Source organism: Dermochelys coriacea, chromosome 4 (assembly GCF_009764565.3).
Source record: "Dermochelys coriacea isolate rDerCor1 chromosome 4, rDerCor1.pri.v4, whole genome shotgun sequence".
Taxonomy (NCBI): Eukaryota; Metazoa; Chordata; order Testudines; family Dermochelyidae; genus Dermochelys; species Dermochelys coriacea.
The window spans coordinates 71,649,319-71,666,073 of NC_050071.1; the positions used below are offsets into that span (position 1 = coordinate 71,649,319).

The following is a 16,755-nucleotide window of genomic DNA, read 5'->3' on the forward strand; positions in this document are numbered from 1 at the left end:
CATGTAGTAAAGACAAAGAGAAACAGAGAAAAGATGGGGAAAGAAGAGAAACACCAGATAGGAAGAGGACAGGTCGTAAAGGTGAAGTTAATTTTTCTACTTAATGAGACAATACTAAGGTATTGAATAAACAACAACTGAAAGTTTAGGTAATACATCATTGCCATTTACCTCTGATCTTTGTACAATCTCCCACTGACATCAGTGGGAATCTCACTGTGGATTCCTAAATTGATAACCCAGCCAAGAGAACAAAGGATTTTGACCCTCTTCCTCCAATTAATTTGACACTCTGGTTCTAAAACATGTAAAGAAACAAAATTCCACAGAAACAAAAAAATTTAACCTTGTTTTGCCCCCCGCAATGGGCAAGAAAGGAATTTTTAATAGTAATACCACCATAAAAATAGTTATACAAAAATCAAGTATTTATTTATGAAGATTAGAAATAATGTACATATTAACTTTCACTTAGTGCTAAAATAATTTAATTTTTAAATTTTTCCAACTGAGCTTGCTATTACTCAGGGGTTGAAAAATCCATCTCTCTCCAATAAGGTAATTGAAAATTATAAGTTTCATTTGATCTGTAATACCTGACCTGTTATAAACACAGAATAGTAACACTTTCTAGCCATTGTCTCTGGGGGAAAAAAACCACACCGTATTTTGCCAATATGGTGTACCCTCCGACAGAGGAGCAGAGTACGGGGAAAATCTAGGTATATATTGTCCTGGGAGATCACACAACAAATCATCAGTGTCAAAATGACAACAGTAACAGTACTGAAGGTTATCCCATTTTGTTTGTGTGTGTGTGGCAGGAGTGGGAGCAGGGAGGGGAAGAGAGCAGCCTTAACTTTTGCACAGCTTTATAGTTAGAGAAGATAGCAAAATTCAAAATATTGAATGCGTCTGCTAGAACGATGATAGAAACTCTCCCATTCCAAAGGAATTCCATTACCCCTTTGAAAAAAAAATTAACTTTTTCAATGATGTGTTAAAGACCAGTTTGCCTCAATTTGCAAAAACTATTCAGATAGTTCAGGTGACACTGGTTAAAAAGTGACAAATTGAAACTTCAACATGCTACCAGTTTTATTCTAAAAATGTGAAATATTCAAACTTGGGCTATTGACACAATGTGATTATTTAAATACAGTAACTGGTCAACTGAAAATGAAGTACAATCTTTAGTAGGGATAAACAGAATTATTTTTAGTGTGCAAATGAAGAGCTAGAAGCAGGTATTTTCAAAACATGGTAATGCTTTTAACTGCTTACACCTAACAGCCAACAGTTAATATGGCAAGGCCTCTATTACATGATAAATCTATCTTGATTTAAAAAAACAAAAACATCTTCTGGGCCATCCTCCTTTGGTTGAAAATTTTAAGATAAAGTGTAATTTCTGCAGCAGGTAACTTTAAAAATGAGGAAACAAACATCTCATCTGAAATATAGGCATGTTTTTTCCATCTTCTTCATGCAATCAGCATGCTTTTCTTAGGTCTCCCACTTTCTTGCTCCTTATTCAGTTATTACTTTTTCCATTGTATCTCGCAATTCTGCTGTACAGAATCCAGACACCTACATATCGCATTTCCTGAGGCAGGTTTATTCATCATTATCTGTAGAGAGGAGAAAAAAAATTTAGCAGATTCAGTAAAACTTAAGATAAACAGTTAAGTAAGCAACCATATATGATAAAAATTCTATTACAAAATAAGACTGAAATGAACTGTAAAAAAATTAGACTTCAAAACAGCACTGAAAGCACTATGCATACAAGCCTGTAAAGCAAAGAATAGCATTACATCTTTACTGGACTAATAAACTTCTTAAGATTCCTGCACTCTATATGGCCTGTTGAACTTAAATCATATACAAGAAGCTATTATCACAATGAAATCCTTTCACTACTAAGAGAGAGAGAGATTACTCGGCCTATGTAGTAACTGGAGTTCTTCAAGATGGATGTCCATATGGATGTTGAACTTCAAATGCACACATGCCCTTGCACCTTTGATTGGAGATTTTTGGTAATAGTGCCCATTCAGCCAATACACGTGCCCCCACACCGAGGATATAAAGCATTGTATGGGCAAACCGGCCTCAGTTCTTTCTCTGTTGTAAAGAGAACACTCTAAGGGACGGCTGATCATCAGCCAACTCATTCCAGGTAATGAAATATAACCAGAGATCCATCTTGAGAGTCTCTGCATAGAGACTGGGGATCACTGAAATCTGTTTGCAATCGACACAAAAAAGCCTAAAAGATTTTTCTAAAGGGTCTAGTTCTATCCAGGTAAAAGGCTAACAGCCTCCTCACATTTATGGTATGGAAAGAAGTTTCTTATCTAGTCTGATGTGACTTTGGGAAAGTAACTGGAAGGTGAATGGTCTGATTCATATGAAATTCAGAAAAAACCTTAGATAAAATTTGTTTGGATGGGGTCAAAGTAACACCTTTTTGTAGAGAACATTGTGAATAGAGGGTCTTCCATTAGAGCCCCCAGTTCCCTGATCCTAAGGGCAGAGATGATGGCCACCAAGAAGGCTGTCTTCACAGATAGCTGTAAGAAGGAGCACATAGCTAGTAACTTGGAAGGATGTTTCTTGAGGCAATTAAGAACAAGGATCTCTGGTTGGTGAGATGAGATTCACTAGACCTCTCAGAAAGCTCACTATGATAGGATGGATGAAGATCAAAAAACCTTCTAATGGAGAGTGAAAAGCTGGAATCACCTCTAAGCGAACCCTGATGGAACTCAAAAAAAATCCCAATCTTATCAATTCTAACAAGTAATCCAAGACTCTGGAAAGAGAAGAACGGGCAGGTGAAAGCTTTCACCTATTACACCAAAGATATGTCCATTTCTGGAGGTAATTATGTCTTACAGATTCTTTTCTACTATTCATTAATACCTGCACTTCTAAGGAACAGGAAATCTCTAATCTTGAGAACCACTGAGAAGCCATGCGAGGAACCGCAGAACCTCCAGGTTGGGGTGAAGCATCTGACCAGCATTCTGAGACAACAGATGGGTAAGAGGCAAATTGGATGAAATAAGGATACCAAACTTGTCTTAGCCAAAATGGAGCAATCAAAATGATTACCATTCGGTCTTGCTTGATATTGTTGAGAACCTTTAGAAGCAATGGTGGTGATAGATGTGCATAAAAAGAGGGCTCCCTATTCATGAAATGAGACCGGCATCTCCTAGAGATTAAGGCTCAAAACCTGCCCTGGAACAGAATTTGTTGCACTTCATATTGGCTGCTGGGGCAAAAAGATTGACTTCTGGGAATCCTCAAGCTAAGAATAGTCTGTTGAGGACTTAGGTGTTTAGCTCCCATTTGTAATTTATGGAGAAATGTCTGCAGAGGTTATCTGTCCTTGTGTTTTTTATACCAGGCAGTTCTGCTGAGATGACTGTATTATTGGCTATGCACCAATTCCAGAGTTTTATCACTTTGGTGCAGAGAGAGGGGAATGTGCGTCTCCTTCACAATAGATATAATACACGCAGGCCATGCTGTCTGTCATTATCTTGATTGAATTGGCTCAATTAGAAGGAGAAAATGAAAAATGAATATTTCTGACCGCTTTCAACTCCAGAAAGTTGATGCAGAAGAGCTGTGCTTGCAGTGACCATTTGCCCTGAATTGTGTGGGGTCCCAGCTGTGTCCCCCATCTCAAGCATAATGCATCTGATGTTATCATGACAGTAGAAGGATTTTAGATAAATGTGGCTCTGGCACCGATATTCACAGGGTCTTCCCCAGTGAGTTCTGCAGTCACTCAACTGATGGAACAGATTGTGCTTGTCCAGACTGTGCTTGTTTAGTCTGTAGCCCATCCAAAGCCATCAATGGAGACAGCAAAGATGTAACCTGGCATGCTGAAATACAAAATACAAGCTGCTATGTGCCCCAGCAGTTGAAGACAGTTTCTCACTGCCAACTGGGGAATGCACTGAATTCTTGAGATGAAACTCTGGAAGGTGAGAAATCTGTTGGAACGGATAAGCCCTGCCTGCCAGCACATCCAGAAAACCTTCTATACAATTTAGATGCTGAAGTGGTATCAAAATGGACTTCTTGAGATGGAGCTGGAGGCCTAGGCTGCAGAATAGGGATTGTATCACCTGTACCACTGATAATACTTTCTGATAAGGTCCGCTCTGAACAACTAATCGCTTAGATAAGAGAAGATGATTATGCCTCCATGATGAAGGTGTGTGGCTGACTGCTATAACCTTTGAGAATATCCTTGTAGCCAAGGAGAGGCCAAAAAGGAACACCTGGTACTGGTAATGGTCCTAATTGAACAGGAATAGAAGAAACTTCTTGTAAGAAGGTTGGAATACCACATAAAAAAGTGTTCTTGTAGGCTGAAAGTCATAAACCAACCTCCAGAATCTAGAGAGGAAATTGTGCCTGCAAGGGTCACAATCCTGAATTATTTTGTTTCACTTGTTTGTTCAGATGTCCCAGGTCTATGATTGGCCTCCATCCTCTGTTCTTTCTGGAAACCAGAACGTACTTTGAGTAGAGTAGAATCCCTTTCCCTTGTGCTATACAGGAACTGGTTCTATGGCTCCTAAACACAGAAGAGAGGCAATCTCTTGTGTCAGCAATTGAGCATGAGATAGATAGCTGAAAAGGGACGGGGGTGGTGGGCAAGGGATGGAATTGAAATGAAATGGTGTAACTAGATGTTATGATTTCCAATATCTATTTGTCCAATGTTATGCTCTCTCATGCAGCTTGAAATTGAGAGAGATGGTATCCAAAAAGGGGATTGACCATAGGCTGGTATAGCAGTAAGATCTGTCAACTAAACGGTTAAGACTCCTGTCCAAGCCATCCAAACTGGTGCTTAGAAGATGTGAATGGTAGGACCAAGTAGCTGTGGCAGAAGCTGGCTTCTTTAAATATCTAGGTCTCTTGGTGGTAACTCAGGTGGCCTATGGAAGTTAGAAAAATGGTGCAAAAGAGACTGCTGTGAAATCTTGAGACCGGCTAAACTTCTTTTGTTCACAGGTGTATAGATCCCAAGGGATTTGAGCATGGTCCTTGAGTTCCTCAAAGGGTGAAGAAAGTCAGTGGTAGACTTAGCAAATAGTTTGATGGCTGTTAAAAGGAAGGTCAACAGTACTCTGAACCTCACTAGGGAAACAACAGCTGCTGCCAAGAATCTCGTCACATCACAGTCATGGTGGTTATGGACTGTGCTGCAGTGTAGGTAGCATTTAAAGGAGGCATGTCTGTAATGATTTTTTTGCCAAAGGTTGACCTTTCTGATGCTCAGCTGGTAAGTTTTGAATAAGAGAATTAAACTTGTAGTTTAAATAACCAACCATATTTTGACATAAACCCCTGGTGGTTCGCAACTTGAAACTGTAATGTGGCCGAGGAGTCGGACTTACAACCAAAGAGGTCAAGTCTCTTGTGATCTTTGGAGAAAAGGGCAGACTTAGAATTGCACTTATCCATTGATGGCCTCCACTACTAAAGAGGTATAGGGTGAGAAAATAAAAGCTCAGAATCCTTAACTGGGACATAGTACGTTTTAGCTGCATATTTGCAAGTAGGTGCTGTGGTAACTGGAGTCTGCCAGATAATCTTAGCAGGCTCTGGCAAAGTTCACTGACAGGGATGGCTACCCACATACAGGCTGAGCTGTGCAAAATGTTCAGGAATTTATAGTTAGAATTCTGGACCTCCTCCAATGGAATTTGAAGCATATTGGCAATATGCTTCATCAGCTCCTGAAAGATCCTGAAGTCATCCGCCATGGAAGGTAGTGAAGGGATGATGGCTTCATCAGGCAATGGCGACAAAATATTAATAAACAGGTGTCACCTCTTTGTCAGCCCTTGCCTCCTGCTCCTCAAAAGTCTCCCCTTCTCTGTTTGGGAAGATGAGAGAGGAGGTTGAGAAGAATGACACTGTGTATGCTCCCTTTGGGAGTGAATAGATGCTGACCTAAACTGGAAGAGGTAAATAGCCAGAGGATCCCAACAAGCACACTGGGGGAGGGTCCAAAGGGCATAGGGAAAGACATCAACCACTGGTCATACTCAGTGGGTGGGAGTTGAGGTCTTGTTTCTTCTATAGTGTCAGTACATGTGGGCAAATGATGCCTCCTAGAATATACAGGAGAACCCTTTACTAAAATTTGTGAGTCAGAGTCCTCTTCAACATATTCAGGGGGAGGTGAAAACAGGTGGGTGGGTGTGGGGTGTGAGCGTTTGTGTGTGAGAGAGAATTGTTTGCCCTGAATGACTGAAGTTGGTGAGTAAAATGGCCTCAATGACAGATGTGGAGTTGGTGACCCAGCAGATTGCAAGATGACCAGTACGGTTTAGTAACAGAGACCCTGGCTTACTGGAGACATGGTGGTCTTTAGCATATCTAAACTCTTTTGGAACCAGTGGTATATAGGTAAGAATTAGATGAATTCCTGTGAAAGCCAGCTTCACTACCGATGGTACAGAACCCATATGCCTGATAGGAGAAAGATCTGGGTCAAACTACATTGGTACCAATGCAGAAGTACAGGATGATGATATAGATATCAAAGGGATAACAGAGTTTGATGACACAGATCTCTTTCAGGCAGAACCTCTAGTAACCTGGGTACGGCTGTCCAAAATAGACATCCTAGGTACCAAATCCTGTTTTAAGGTCTGGCTTTTACAATATGCTTTAGAAGACTTCACAATATTGGAGCCATTTGGAATCTCACAGGAGCTCTCCCTTTTGAATGTCTCAGGGCCTTCTTGTGGAGCAGTGACCAACATTTCATAGAACTAGTGCACCTACTCTTTTTTATCCATGGTCAGAGACTCAATGAATACCCCAGGCTTGGAAGACAGTCCTTAGCACACTGTTCTTGAGGAACCCATTCATAACACTGGGAGAATCTCTTGCTGAGGGGGTCAGCCAACTGGTTCTGAGAGCCCAGTAAGTGAGCAGCAATGGGAGAAATATCTTTCTTGATAAGTAAAGTCCCAGAGATTCATTGCTTCCTGGCATAGCTGATCGGACTGTGCCCTGACCTGCCAGTTTAGTATCTTGTGGTTGCATTGTTGGTCTAAACGAAGAAGCCTTTGATGTGAGAGGAAAAAGCAAGGTAAAGCCTTGTAAATTGCTCAAAGTGCAAGGACACATGACAAGCAGCTTCTCACTCTACCCTTAATGTGTGGGTTCACAAAACTCTTAGGTGCGAATCCCACCCTATGAGACAATCATTGGTAATGACGGTCTTGGTTGGGAGGTGGCAGGAAAAATGTACATACACCCCCTATATCTATCCATCTGTTCTGATCTAACCACCATTCTTGGGAATGTAGGACTGCAGGAGGAATCCACACCAATTTGTCTAGTGCAGTGGCGGGCAACCTGCAGCCCATCAGGGTAATCCGATTGCAGGCCACAAGACATTTTGCTGATGTTGACCATCCACAGGCACAGCCTCCCACAGCTCCCAGTGGCCTCAGTTAGCCAATGGGAGCTGTGTCCAAGGTAGGGTCTCTTCTGAATTTTAAGTTCAAGGAAAAAAGGACTGCTACTTTGCTTCCTTTGCTGTTGGTTCCCTCTTTTGCTATACTGAGTAGCCAAGAGGGTCACTCTGATTTGGAAGAGATTTTCTATTACAGAGGCTGGATGACAACCACTTTGTGTGATGGTTTTGTTTATTACCAAACCTTGAATCCATCCACAACAGCAACAGTTTGTTGTCTTGACCACTGGTGTCATGGAAGTAGGCGAGTGCAGTAGCACTGGCACGTTCTGCCTGTAGTTGAGAATTTCCCTAGGGAATTTGTCTTATCGTGTTCTCTCTCCCTATACCAATATCTATTCAGATTTGAAGTATAAGTAGTACTTCAGTTAATTATCCTGAATTATTATTATTCAGCCCGGTCCTAGAATTTGGCAATGCTTTTTTCATCAGAATCATGAACGTTGGCTTGGTTTCTGAAAAGGTGCACCTAGTATAAGTGTGCCAGTGTACTGAGATAGCAGGAGCATGATGGACTGCATTTTTTGACACTTTTTTGAGAAAGGGAAGAGTCACCTGTGCAGTAGTGAATAGGAGGAGCTGCAGAGAACCTGGTTCAGCTACCATTGCAACTCATTGAAGGAAAAGCAATAATGAATTTGTAACAATCACCGCTTTTCAGCAAAATAATTTTAGTTTTGAAAGCTTTACCATTTATTATATTCCTTCTTTATTGATCTCATTCATATATGTTCCAGAGCTAAATAACCAACTTTACCTTTAGGAGCACATCTGTGATTCGCCACAAAAGGAATGTAAGGTCAGGCCTGATAAAGCCCTGGCTGGGATGATTTAGTTGGGGATTGGTCCTGCTTTGAGTAGGGGGCTGGACTATATGACCTCCGGAGGTCCCTTCCAACCCTGATATTCTATGATTCTATGAATGTGCACAGTACTAATAAAAAATGTTCAATGTGAGAAATTTGATAAATTTCCTTAACTACTATTTGCTGTAACGATTTTTTTTCCCAAATATCCTTTGTGAATTTCTGATAGTTTTTAATACAAGTAATTAATGTAATAATGAGTTTAAAACTGTTTGTTTTAGAAAAAATATTATTGATGTCAGAGACTATCACAAATAACATTATCCAGGTCGGAGAATATAATAAAGAAATAGTACGCAATTGCAATAAAGTGTTAAGAACATTACCTTCCTGATAGGCTCCGTCTGCCATCACTAAATGAAGAATCTTGGCATACAGATGTTTATATTCATTTCCCAAAATATTCTGAACTATTGTTGAACAAATATCAATATTCTCATCTTCATCTTCATGTATTGCCTATAAGAGTAGACAATGCAAGTGGTCCAATTTAATATTTGAAATGAACATAAAATGAAACAATCTACAATTTTATAAAAAGAATCATGGATTAAAACAAACATTTATCTTTTGGGTCACACAATGAAATTTTCTATATTAGCATTAGTATGCAGAACAGAATATGAAGTTAGAGGAATGTTCATAAATTCTAGTCATATAACACTATGCAGCAATGAGCAACTCAAGGTAGATTGATCTATTTTTCACTTAGAGCACTCCACAAACCTTTATTTTATCATAAACTTCAATGAATTTATCAAAGCCTATTTCCCGCTCCAGATTATATCTCAATTCTTCCAAATGGCTGAAGACACTGTCATATGCTTCACATTCGCTGGCAACATCCGCATCACTGTTGTCTAGGAAAGGAATATACAACAGGAGAAACAATTCAAAAAGTTTCATCCCACTTCAGTTCTGAATATATTGCTTCCATGTACCTGAACTTTTGAAATCCATCCAGACCCATGAACCAAATTGAAGGCAGTTCACTTCAAGAATGTGCCACATGCTACCACACATTCACAGCAGCACTGAGACACTAATTAAAAGTGTTAACAGACCCTTTCTCCTTTGGATGATCTGAAGAAATTGTGAGGAAAGAAGGTGCGTGAATGTGACTCTGTGGAACCAATACAGTCGGAGTGTCCCTGGTGCTGGAATGTTACATAGCTGTCTTCTCCATACACCCCACTCTGTAGATTAACCAGCAGTAACAATTCACATAAAAGAATAAAACAGCTGTCCCAAAACAGACATCTGACTTAAGCTTGGCATTGAAACAGAATTGCTGGGTAAAGTTCCATGTAACCACTCCTCAAGTCTCAAAAATGGGTCTAACACACTAGGGCAGGTTGCAAAAGCCTACAAAATGAGTCCTTAATCTGGCATCTAATCTTCCATCTGCAGATAAAGATTTGAATATAAAGAATCATCTGTTTGGATTCCTTCTGTGCTAAGGTACATCCTTCTCCAACCACAATAAATCTAGGTGACTTCTGGGGAAAACCCAGGCATAATTTAGATTTCAGAATAGCAGCCATGTTAGTCTGTATCCGCAAAAAGGAAAGGAGGACTAAGGTGCCACAGGTCCTCCTTTTTTTAGTCATAATTTAGCTAACTGCCAAGTTCTCACTTCACATCCTGATTTGGTAGCAAAACTAGCCCACATGTGCCCTACTGTGTAGGGAAGAAAAACAGCTGTACTTTGCACATAGTGAAGACAAGACAAGTCATGTTTTTCAACTTGTTAGCTGGACATGGTCAAGACATGTGGGAGCTTAGAGTGAACCATAACCAGCTAAAATATTTTTTAAAAGTATTATTTGCCTGGCCTGCACAAGATAGAAATTCTTTTAAACCCTGTTAGCCAATACTTTTTAAAAACATTTATTTTTTGAGTCAAGACATGATCTAAGAGAATTAGTGTAAGACAGATGAGCTATTAAGGCTTGGAGCTCACTCGTATTTATTAAGCAATTTCTTTACATTAAGGACACCAAGATAATACCTCATCTACGGAAAACTACATGATATCTGGTCAGAAACCAACAATTCAGAGACCTTTCAACAGGAGTAGGAAACAGGAACAGCAAATGTTTCTTCAGTTTCTCTATTGCTCTGTACATGTTAAGCAGAAATTTTTATATACAGTAGAACCTCAGAGTTATGAACACCACAGGAATAAAGGTTGTTTGTAACTCTGAACAAAAATGTTATGGTTGTTTTCAAAAGTTTACAGCTGAACATTGACTTAATACAGCTTTGAAACTTTACTATAAAGAAGAAAAAAATGCTGCTTCCAATCATCTTAATTTAAATGAAACAAACACAGAGTTTCCTTTCCTTGTCAAACCTTTTTTAAACTTTTCCTTTTTTTAGTAGTTTATGTTTAACACAGTACTGTACTGTATTTGCCTTTTCTTTGGGGGGGGGGGGTGTCTCTACTGCTGCCCAATTGCGTACTTCTGGTTCCAAATGAGGTCTGTGGTTGACCGGTCAGTTCATAACTCTGGTGTTCATAACACTGAGGTTCTACTCTAACAGCTTAATAAAATGCGCCCATCCATTAATTTAGGCAGAACATATACAATCTTTATCATTAAGGGATGATTTTCAAAGGTGGATACCTAACTGTCCTAAATCTCCCCCTAAAACAATACGCATGCATGCAACCCTTGGGTTCACTTCTGACAACAGCTCAGAGATCTGTACAACATGGTGCATGGACTTTGAGAGGAGATTTGTGTTTCCAATTTAATGTAGGGAGCACATACCTATTACTGTGCTTTTTAAATTGCCAATAGAAACCGAGAAGTACTGTCATAAAGCTTACATTAACAAATTTTGCAAAGTAAGTAGCATTGTCTAGTAGTTAAATCCCAGAAATCTCAAATTCCAGTTCCAAATTCTACCACTAATGCTCTCCATGACTATGGCAAGTTACAGTCTTGACCAAATTACAAGCTTAATCTAGTATTGCCAACCTAAAGTGTTAAAAAAATCATAAGCATATCTTCAAATCAAGACATCTTTAAAGCACTATATTATAGGGGGGAGAGGTTGCCCTCTGGATTTTGAGCCTGTAGGAGTTGTGTTTTCAAGTTTTACTCTGTACCATAAGGTCTAAAATACTTTTTTTTATTAAAAATGAAAGCTAAGATTCTTATGAAATAATGCCCCAGCTCCTAGAGTCTTGTTAAGAAGACACCAATAGTGAGAGACTTCTGATAAAAATTCATGAGTGAACAATACTTTTAATTACCTGTAAAATGGGGACATCTACAGAGACAAGTGGGAATTAGGAGGAGAAAAGCAGTAGTAGTTTATGAGGCTTGTTTAATTTCTATACATTTTTTTTTGAGATCTCTCAAAAAAGTACTATTATAAATCGAAGTATTATACTACAAGGACATCACATCTCTTTGGTTTGATGAGACATACCCTACATCAATCCAAGAATGATAGAGATATCTATACAACCTTATTTCTTGAATATTGTTATGCTTTTACACTTGCATAAATTATACTATATTCCTACACAAGGTAGAACTCATTAAAATTCCTTCATTTATCCTGACCACTTCCTAAATGTTCACATTTGCCTTTTTTAAGCAGTATGAAAATATTCTACTTTTAACTAGAATTTTAGAATCTGAAGCATAAGATTAAGACTTTAATACAGCATTTTATGCTGTTAACATCACATCCTAAAAGCAACAAGGTAATGGGATTTTCTGAAACTAAATCATATTTTCAGTTCCATTGCATTAATAGATATTTCTGGTAATGGCAAGGCTGAAAAACCTCGTCCCTTGTATGCTTTATCCTAATGCAGCTTCTCATTTATTCCAGTCAGACCATCTTATATTGCCTGTTCTCATTTATGTGACACAATCATGCACTGTAGGTGGGAAAAGATTATGTGCAGCAGTACATAGTCTTAGACCTTTCCTGAAGGTAACAGCTTTAGATAAAGTCACTTCATACTCACTTGTAATCTTTGTCCACTGAAGACTAAACATTTCCCTTCAACACTGGTTATATGCTATAACCCTAAATAAGATCTAATTATAATTTGACTTTTCCAAGTTTTGTAATAAAATGAAGCTTAATTCTGTATAATGTCTTTTATACAGACTGTATGCTAAAACCCTTTATAGAATTGTTACTGAATTCTGTATTTATATCACTATCATCAGTAAGAAAAATTGCAAGTAACAAAGTTTATACCTGATTGCCATTCTTCATTAAGTAAACTTTCACTGCTGGGGTTGTTGTCATCCTCATCATCCAACTCAGTACCATTTGTTATGCGTGCTGCAGTATCTGCCTTTAAGGTAGACAACTCCTCTTCACTGAATTCCTCACTAGGCTGCTCCCTAAGTAACTGTTCCATCGAGGCCTGAAGGGCCCGCAAGTCTGTATCTGCCTCACCAAACATACTTGGAGAAGAGAAATATACACAAATAATATATAAAGGTAACACCATCCCGACAGCTCTAAAATTTCTTCTAAATCTGAACCGAAATGTATAGGCATATTCTTGGAAAGAGGGTGATATTTTCCCTCCTTATCTTAGGTAGAAAGGTCATTCCAAACCTTATACTTGTGTGGCAGTTAAGACTATGACACTGGCAAATGATACATTACCTTTTTGCAGGTTTCAGAGTAGCAGCTGTGTTAGTCTGTATCCGCAAGAAGAAAAGGAGGACTTGTGGCACCTTAGAGACTAACAAACTTATCTGAGCATAAGCTTTCGTGAGCTACGTGAAGTGTGCTGTAGCTCACGAAAGCTTATGCTCAAATAAATTTGTTAGTCTCTAAGGTGCCACAAGTCCTCCTTTTGCATTCACTTAGACTGATGGGCTTTCTCCTTTACAGCTTGAATACAATGAATGGCAAGAGCCTGCCCTTAGAGTTGGGAGCGGTCATGGCAGAACTCTCATTCTTTGACACCAGAGAGGATCATCTTGCAGATGTAGCATTGCTAGGCCCGTACCACCACAATGAAGTTTTTGGGAGAAGAAAAATAGCTCAGCATTAGTTTTGACTCTGAATAAATCCCTTAAGTTTTGGTCTACTAAGCAAAAGGAGAGTGGGGGAAAAAGGTTTCACTTGCTGCTTCCCCCAAATTAAGATAGCAGTGGATAAAGCAGGATTACTGTACCACTGCTCTGTTTGTTTTGCTGGAGTGAGAAACTGGGGTAAGGATGGAAGGGAAGCAAACGAGTCCTAGAGCCCCATGGAGAAAAAAGTGTGAATTGCCTCTGACATTTTCAGAAATAGAAGGGCAAACCAGCTGTCTCTCACTGAGGAAGAAGCCAGGATACAGAGTTACACTTATCCTGAATGAACCTTCACTGTAATAGTACAACTTAATTTGTGAAACATGATAAGCCATGGTGGTAAGGTACTTGATAAGCAGTGACAGTACCACATCTGTTTTCTATACCTATACAATAAAGTACAAAAAAACACCCAGTCTTGCAAGAATACATTTAGACTGCAAAATACACCGAAGTATTTAAATTTAGCAGCAGCTCATGACAGTAACTCACTGAACCATTTTTAAATTGTAAGACTTAGCAGAATATTTTCCACAAGCCTTCAGCCTCTGGTGGTATTTTATGCTTCGCCACATTCACTTCTGTTCAAACTGAAGTTTCATTGAAACGATTTGATACATTTGCTTTTCTTGAAGACCGTGTTCCCCACAGGTAAAAGGCCAGCACATTAGTTTCCCCAGCATTCCCCTGCTGTCCCCAATTAGCAATGTAGCTTGGCTATATTGATTCTATTACTATTTGTACCACCTAGGAGCCTTAGTCACAGGACCCCACTGTGCTAGGCACCGTACACACAGAACAAAAAGATGGCTCCTGCCCACAAAGAACTTACACTCTCAGTATAAGACAAGTGTGATACTCTGTACCTCGGGGGAACACCCTACACCCCCATGTTCATCCTTGTAAAATGATTGTGGGGTATCCAATGAAAAGTTTGTCATGTCGAGTGTCGGAATGCTCATGATGCACTGAGCATTGTTATTACAGTAATATTATAGGTTATAATTTCATGTATGTAGTTATGAGGCAGAAAATGTATCCTCATGGCTTAAAATAAGCCCAGGCAAAAACTCTCCAAGAGCAGAGAGGCAGTTCACACCTCATCAGGCCAAGTATAGGACAAACGCAGCCCAGCCTCACAGGAACAAAGGGCGCTGGCCTAGGCAACAACAAAAGAATCCGTTAGATTCTCGAGGGAGTCACCCCCCCTTCCTTTGGTCAGTTTGGAACTGCGATGAAATAATCCTCACATGACTCTGAAGGGGGATGGAGGGAGGAGAAAGCCAAGAAGGAAGAAAGGACATGATAAAAGGAAGCAACATTTGCCATGCTCTCTCTTTCTTCCACCTACATCCACAGACACCACATAAAGTGACTAAAGCGCTGATCAAAGGGGAGAGCCTGGCTAAAGAGCAACCAGTCAGCCTGTGGTGAGAAGCATCTAAGTTTGTAAGGGCAATGAAAGTGTTAAGATCAGCTTAGAATGTTTTGCCTTTATTTCATTGATCAAATCTGACTTGTTATGCTTTGATTTATAAATCGCTTAAAATCTATTTTTATAGTTAATAAATCTGTTATTTATTCTACCTGAAGCAGTTCGTTTGGTTTGAAACATGATAAGAGACTCCCCTTGGGATAACAACCCTGGTGCATATCAATTTCTTTGTTAAATTGACAAACTCAAATAAGCTTGCAGCGTCCAGCAGGCATAACTGGACACTGCAAGACAGAGGTTCCTAGGGTTGTGTCTGGGACCGGAGGAGGAGCAGCTTACATGCCAGAGGGTATACGTGAACATCCCGGGAGCAGGAGTTCTCACAGCAGAGCAGGGTAAGGCTGGCTCCCAGAGTCAAGGATTGGAGTGACCTAGCAGATCACCAGTCCAGATAATACCAGATGGAGCGTCACAGCAAGACAACAGATAGAGAGTACAAGGAAAGAACACTGGTCAGCATGATAGGCAGTGGTCTCAGCACACCAACATCCTAACCGTTAAGTTTTTTGTAGGAGTCACAGCAAAGGAGGATTCTGAGGTAATTTTGCAGATGTTTACATCCAAGCATGGAGAGGCTGCATGGAAAAAAGCACAAAGGTGCTTATTTGAAAATTTAACAAGTGGGCCAATCGGAGGCAGGAGTCAACATCTTGATAGTGAATGAAAAATGATAGGCAGAGTGGAAATAGGCTGTGAAGGGCCTTGTAAGTGAAGACAAACCCTGTGTAACTGATCAGGTGGTTAGAGAGAAAAAGGCATCCTTAAAAAATTGGAAGTCAAATCCTACTGAGAAAAATAGAAAGGAACAAACTCTGGCAAGTCAAATGTAAAAGTATAATTAGACAAGCCAAAAAAAGAATTTGAAGAATTTGCACTAGCAAAAAAATTGCTGTTAGTTTTTGTAAGTACATCAGAAGCAGGAAGAGTACCAAATAATAAGTGGAGCCATTAAAGGAGCACACAAGGAAGACAAGGCCATTGTCAAGAAGCTAAACTAATTCTTTGCATCAGTCTTCACTGCAGAGGATGTGAAGAAGATTCCAATATCTGAGCCGTTCTTTTTAGGTGACTAATCTGAGCAACTGTTGCAGATTGAGTTGTTGATAGAGGTGGTTTTGGAACAAAATTGATAATCTGAAACAGAAATAAGTCATCAGGACCATATGGTATTCACCTAAGAGTTATGAAGGAACTCAAATATGATATTGCAGAGCTACTTACTATGGTACGTAACCTACCACTTAACTCAGCCTCTGTACCAGATGTCTGAAAGATACTTAATGTAATTCCTACTTTTTAAGAAAGGCTCCAGTGTAACCCTGGCAATTACAGGCCAGTAAACCTAATTTCAGTACCAGGCAAATTGGTTTAAACTATCAAACAAATTATCAGACAAATGGCCAAACACGACTGTAGGTATTCCTGGAGAAATTCTGCACGACTGTGGTGCAGCAGAAAAATGCCCCCACCCAACAGATTCCCTTCACTGCCTTATAGAAAATAGTTTCTGTGGGGAAGCAAAGAGAAATTGCACCAGTACTCACTCACCCCTCCTCAGCAGCTCAGATTAGGGTTGCAAGGTGTCCGGTTTTCAACTGGAATACCCGGAAAAGGGACCCTGACGGCTCCCGCCAGCACTGCTGACTGGGCCATTAAAAATCCAGTTGCAGTGCAGGCATGCTCCCTATCTGGCTCCATTCTGCTCCTGGAAGTGGTGACATATCCCTCTGACTCCTAGACGCAGGGGAAGCCAGCGAGGCTCCACGCACTTACCACACCCTGCCCCGAGCA

At 39.9% G+C, this 16,755-nt stretch overlaps 1 protein-coding gene across 22 annotated transcripts in view; it reads right to left on the reverse strand.

Annotated features, from left to right (window-relative positions):
• Positions 1-340: 340 nt before the first annotated feature.
• Positions 341-16,755, reverse strand: part of NEK1 (NIMA related kinase 1) — a 137,214-nt gene continuing 120,799 nt past the window's right edge. For 21 of the 22 annotated variants that reach the window (XM_043513362.1, XM_043513351.1, XM_043513360.1 and 18 more), the window contains 4 exons: positions 12,634-12,845; positions 9,127-9,260; positions 8,727-8,859; positions 341-1,631 (listed from right to left, as the gene is read on the reverse strand). In XM_043513362.1, the coding sequence (XP_043369297.1) occupies positions 1,618-1,631; positions 8,727-8,859; positions 9,127-9,260; positions 12,634-12,845 (493 nt within the window). In that variant the 3' untranslated portion in view covers positions 341-1,617. Of the gene's footprint in view, positions 1,632-8,726; positions 8,860-9,126; positions 9,261-12,633; positions 12,846-16,755 lie in introns of those variants that run through there. The other variant, XR_006280861.1, reaches the window with a different exon arrangement.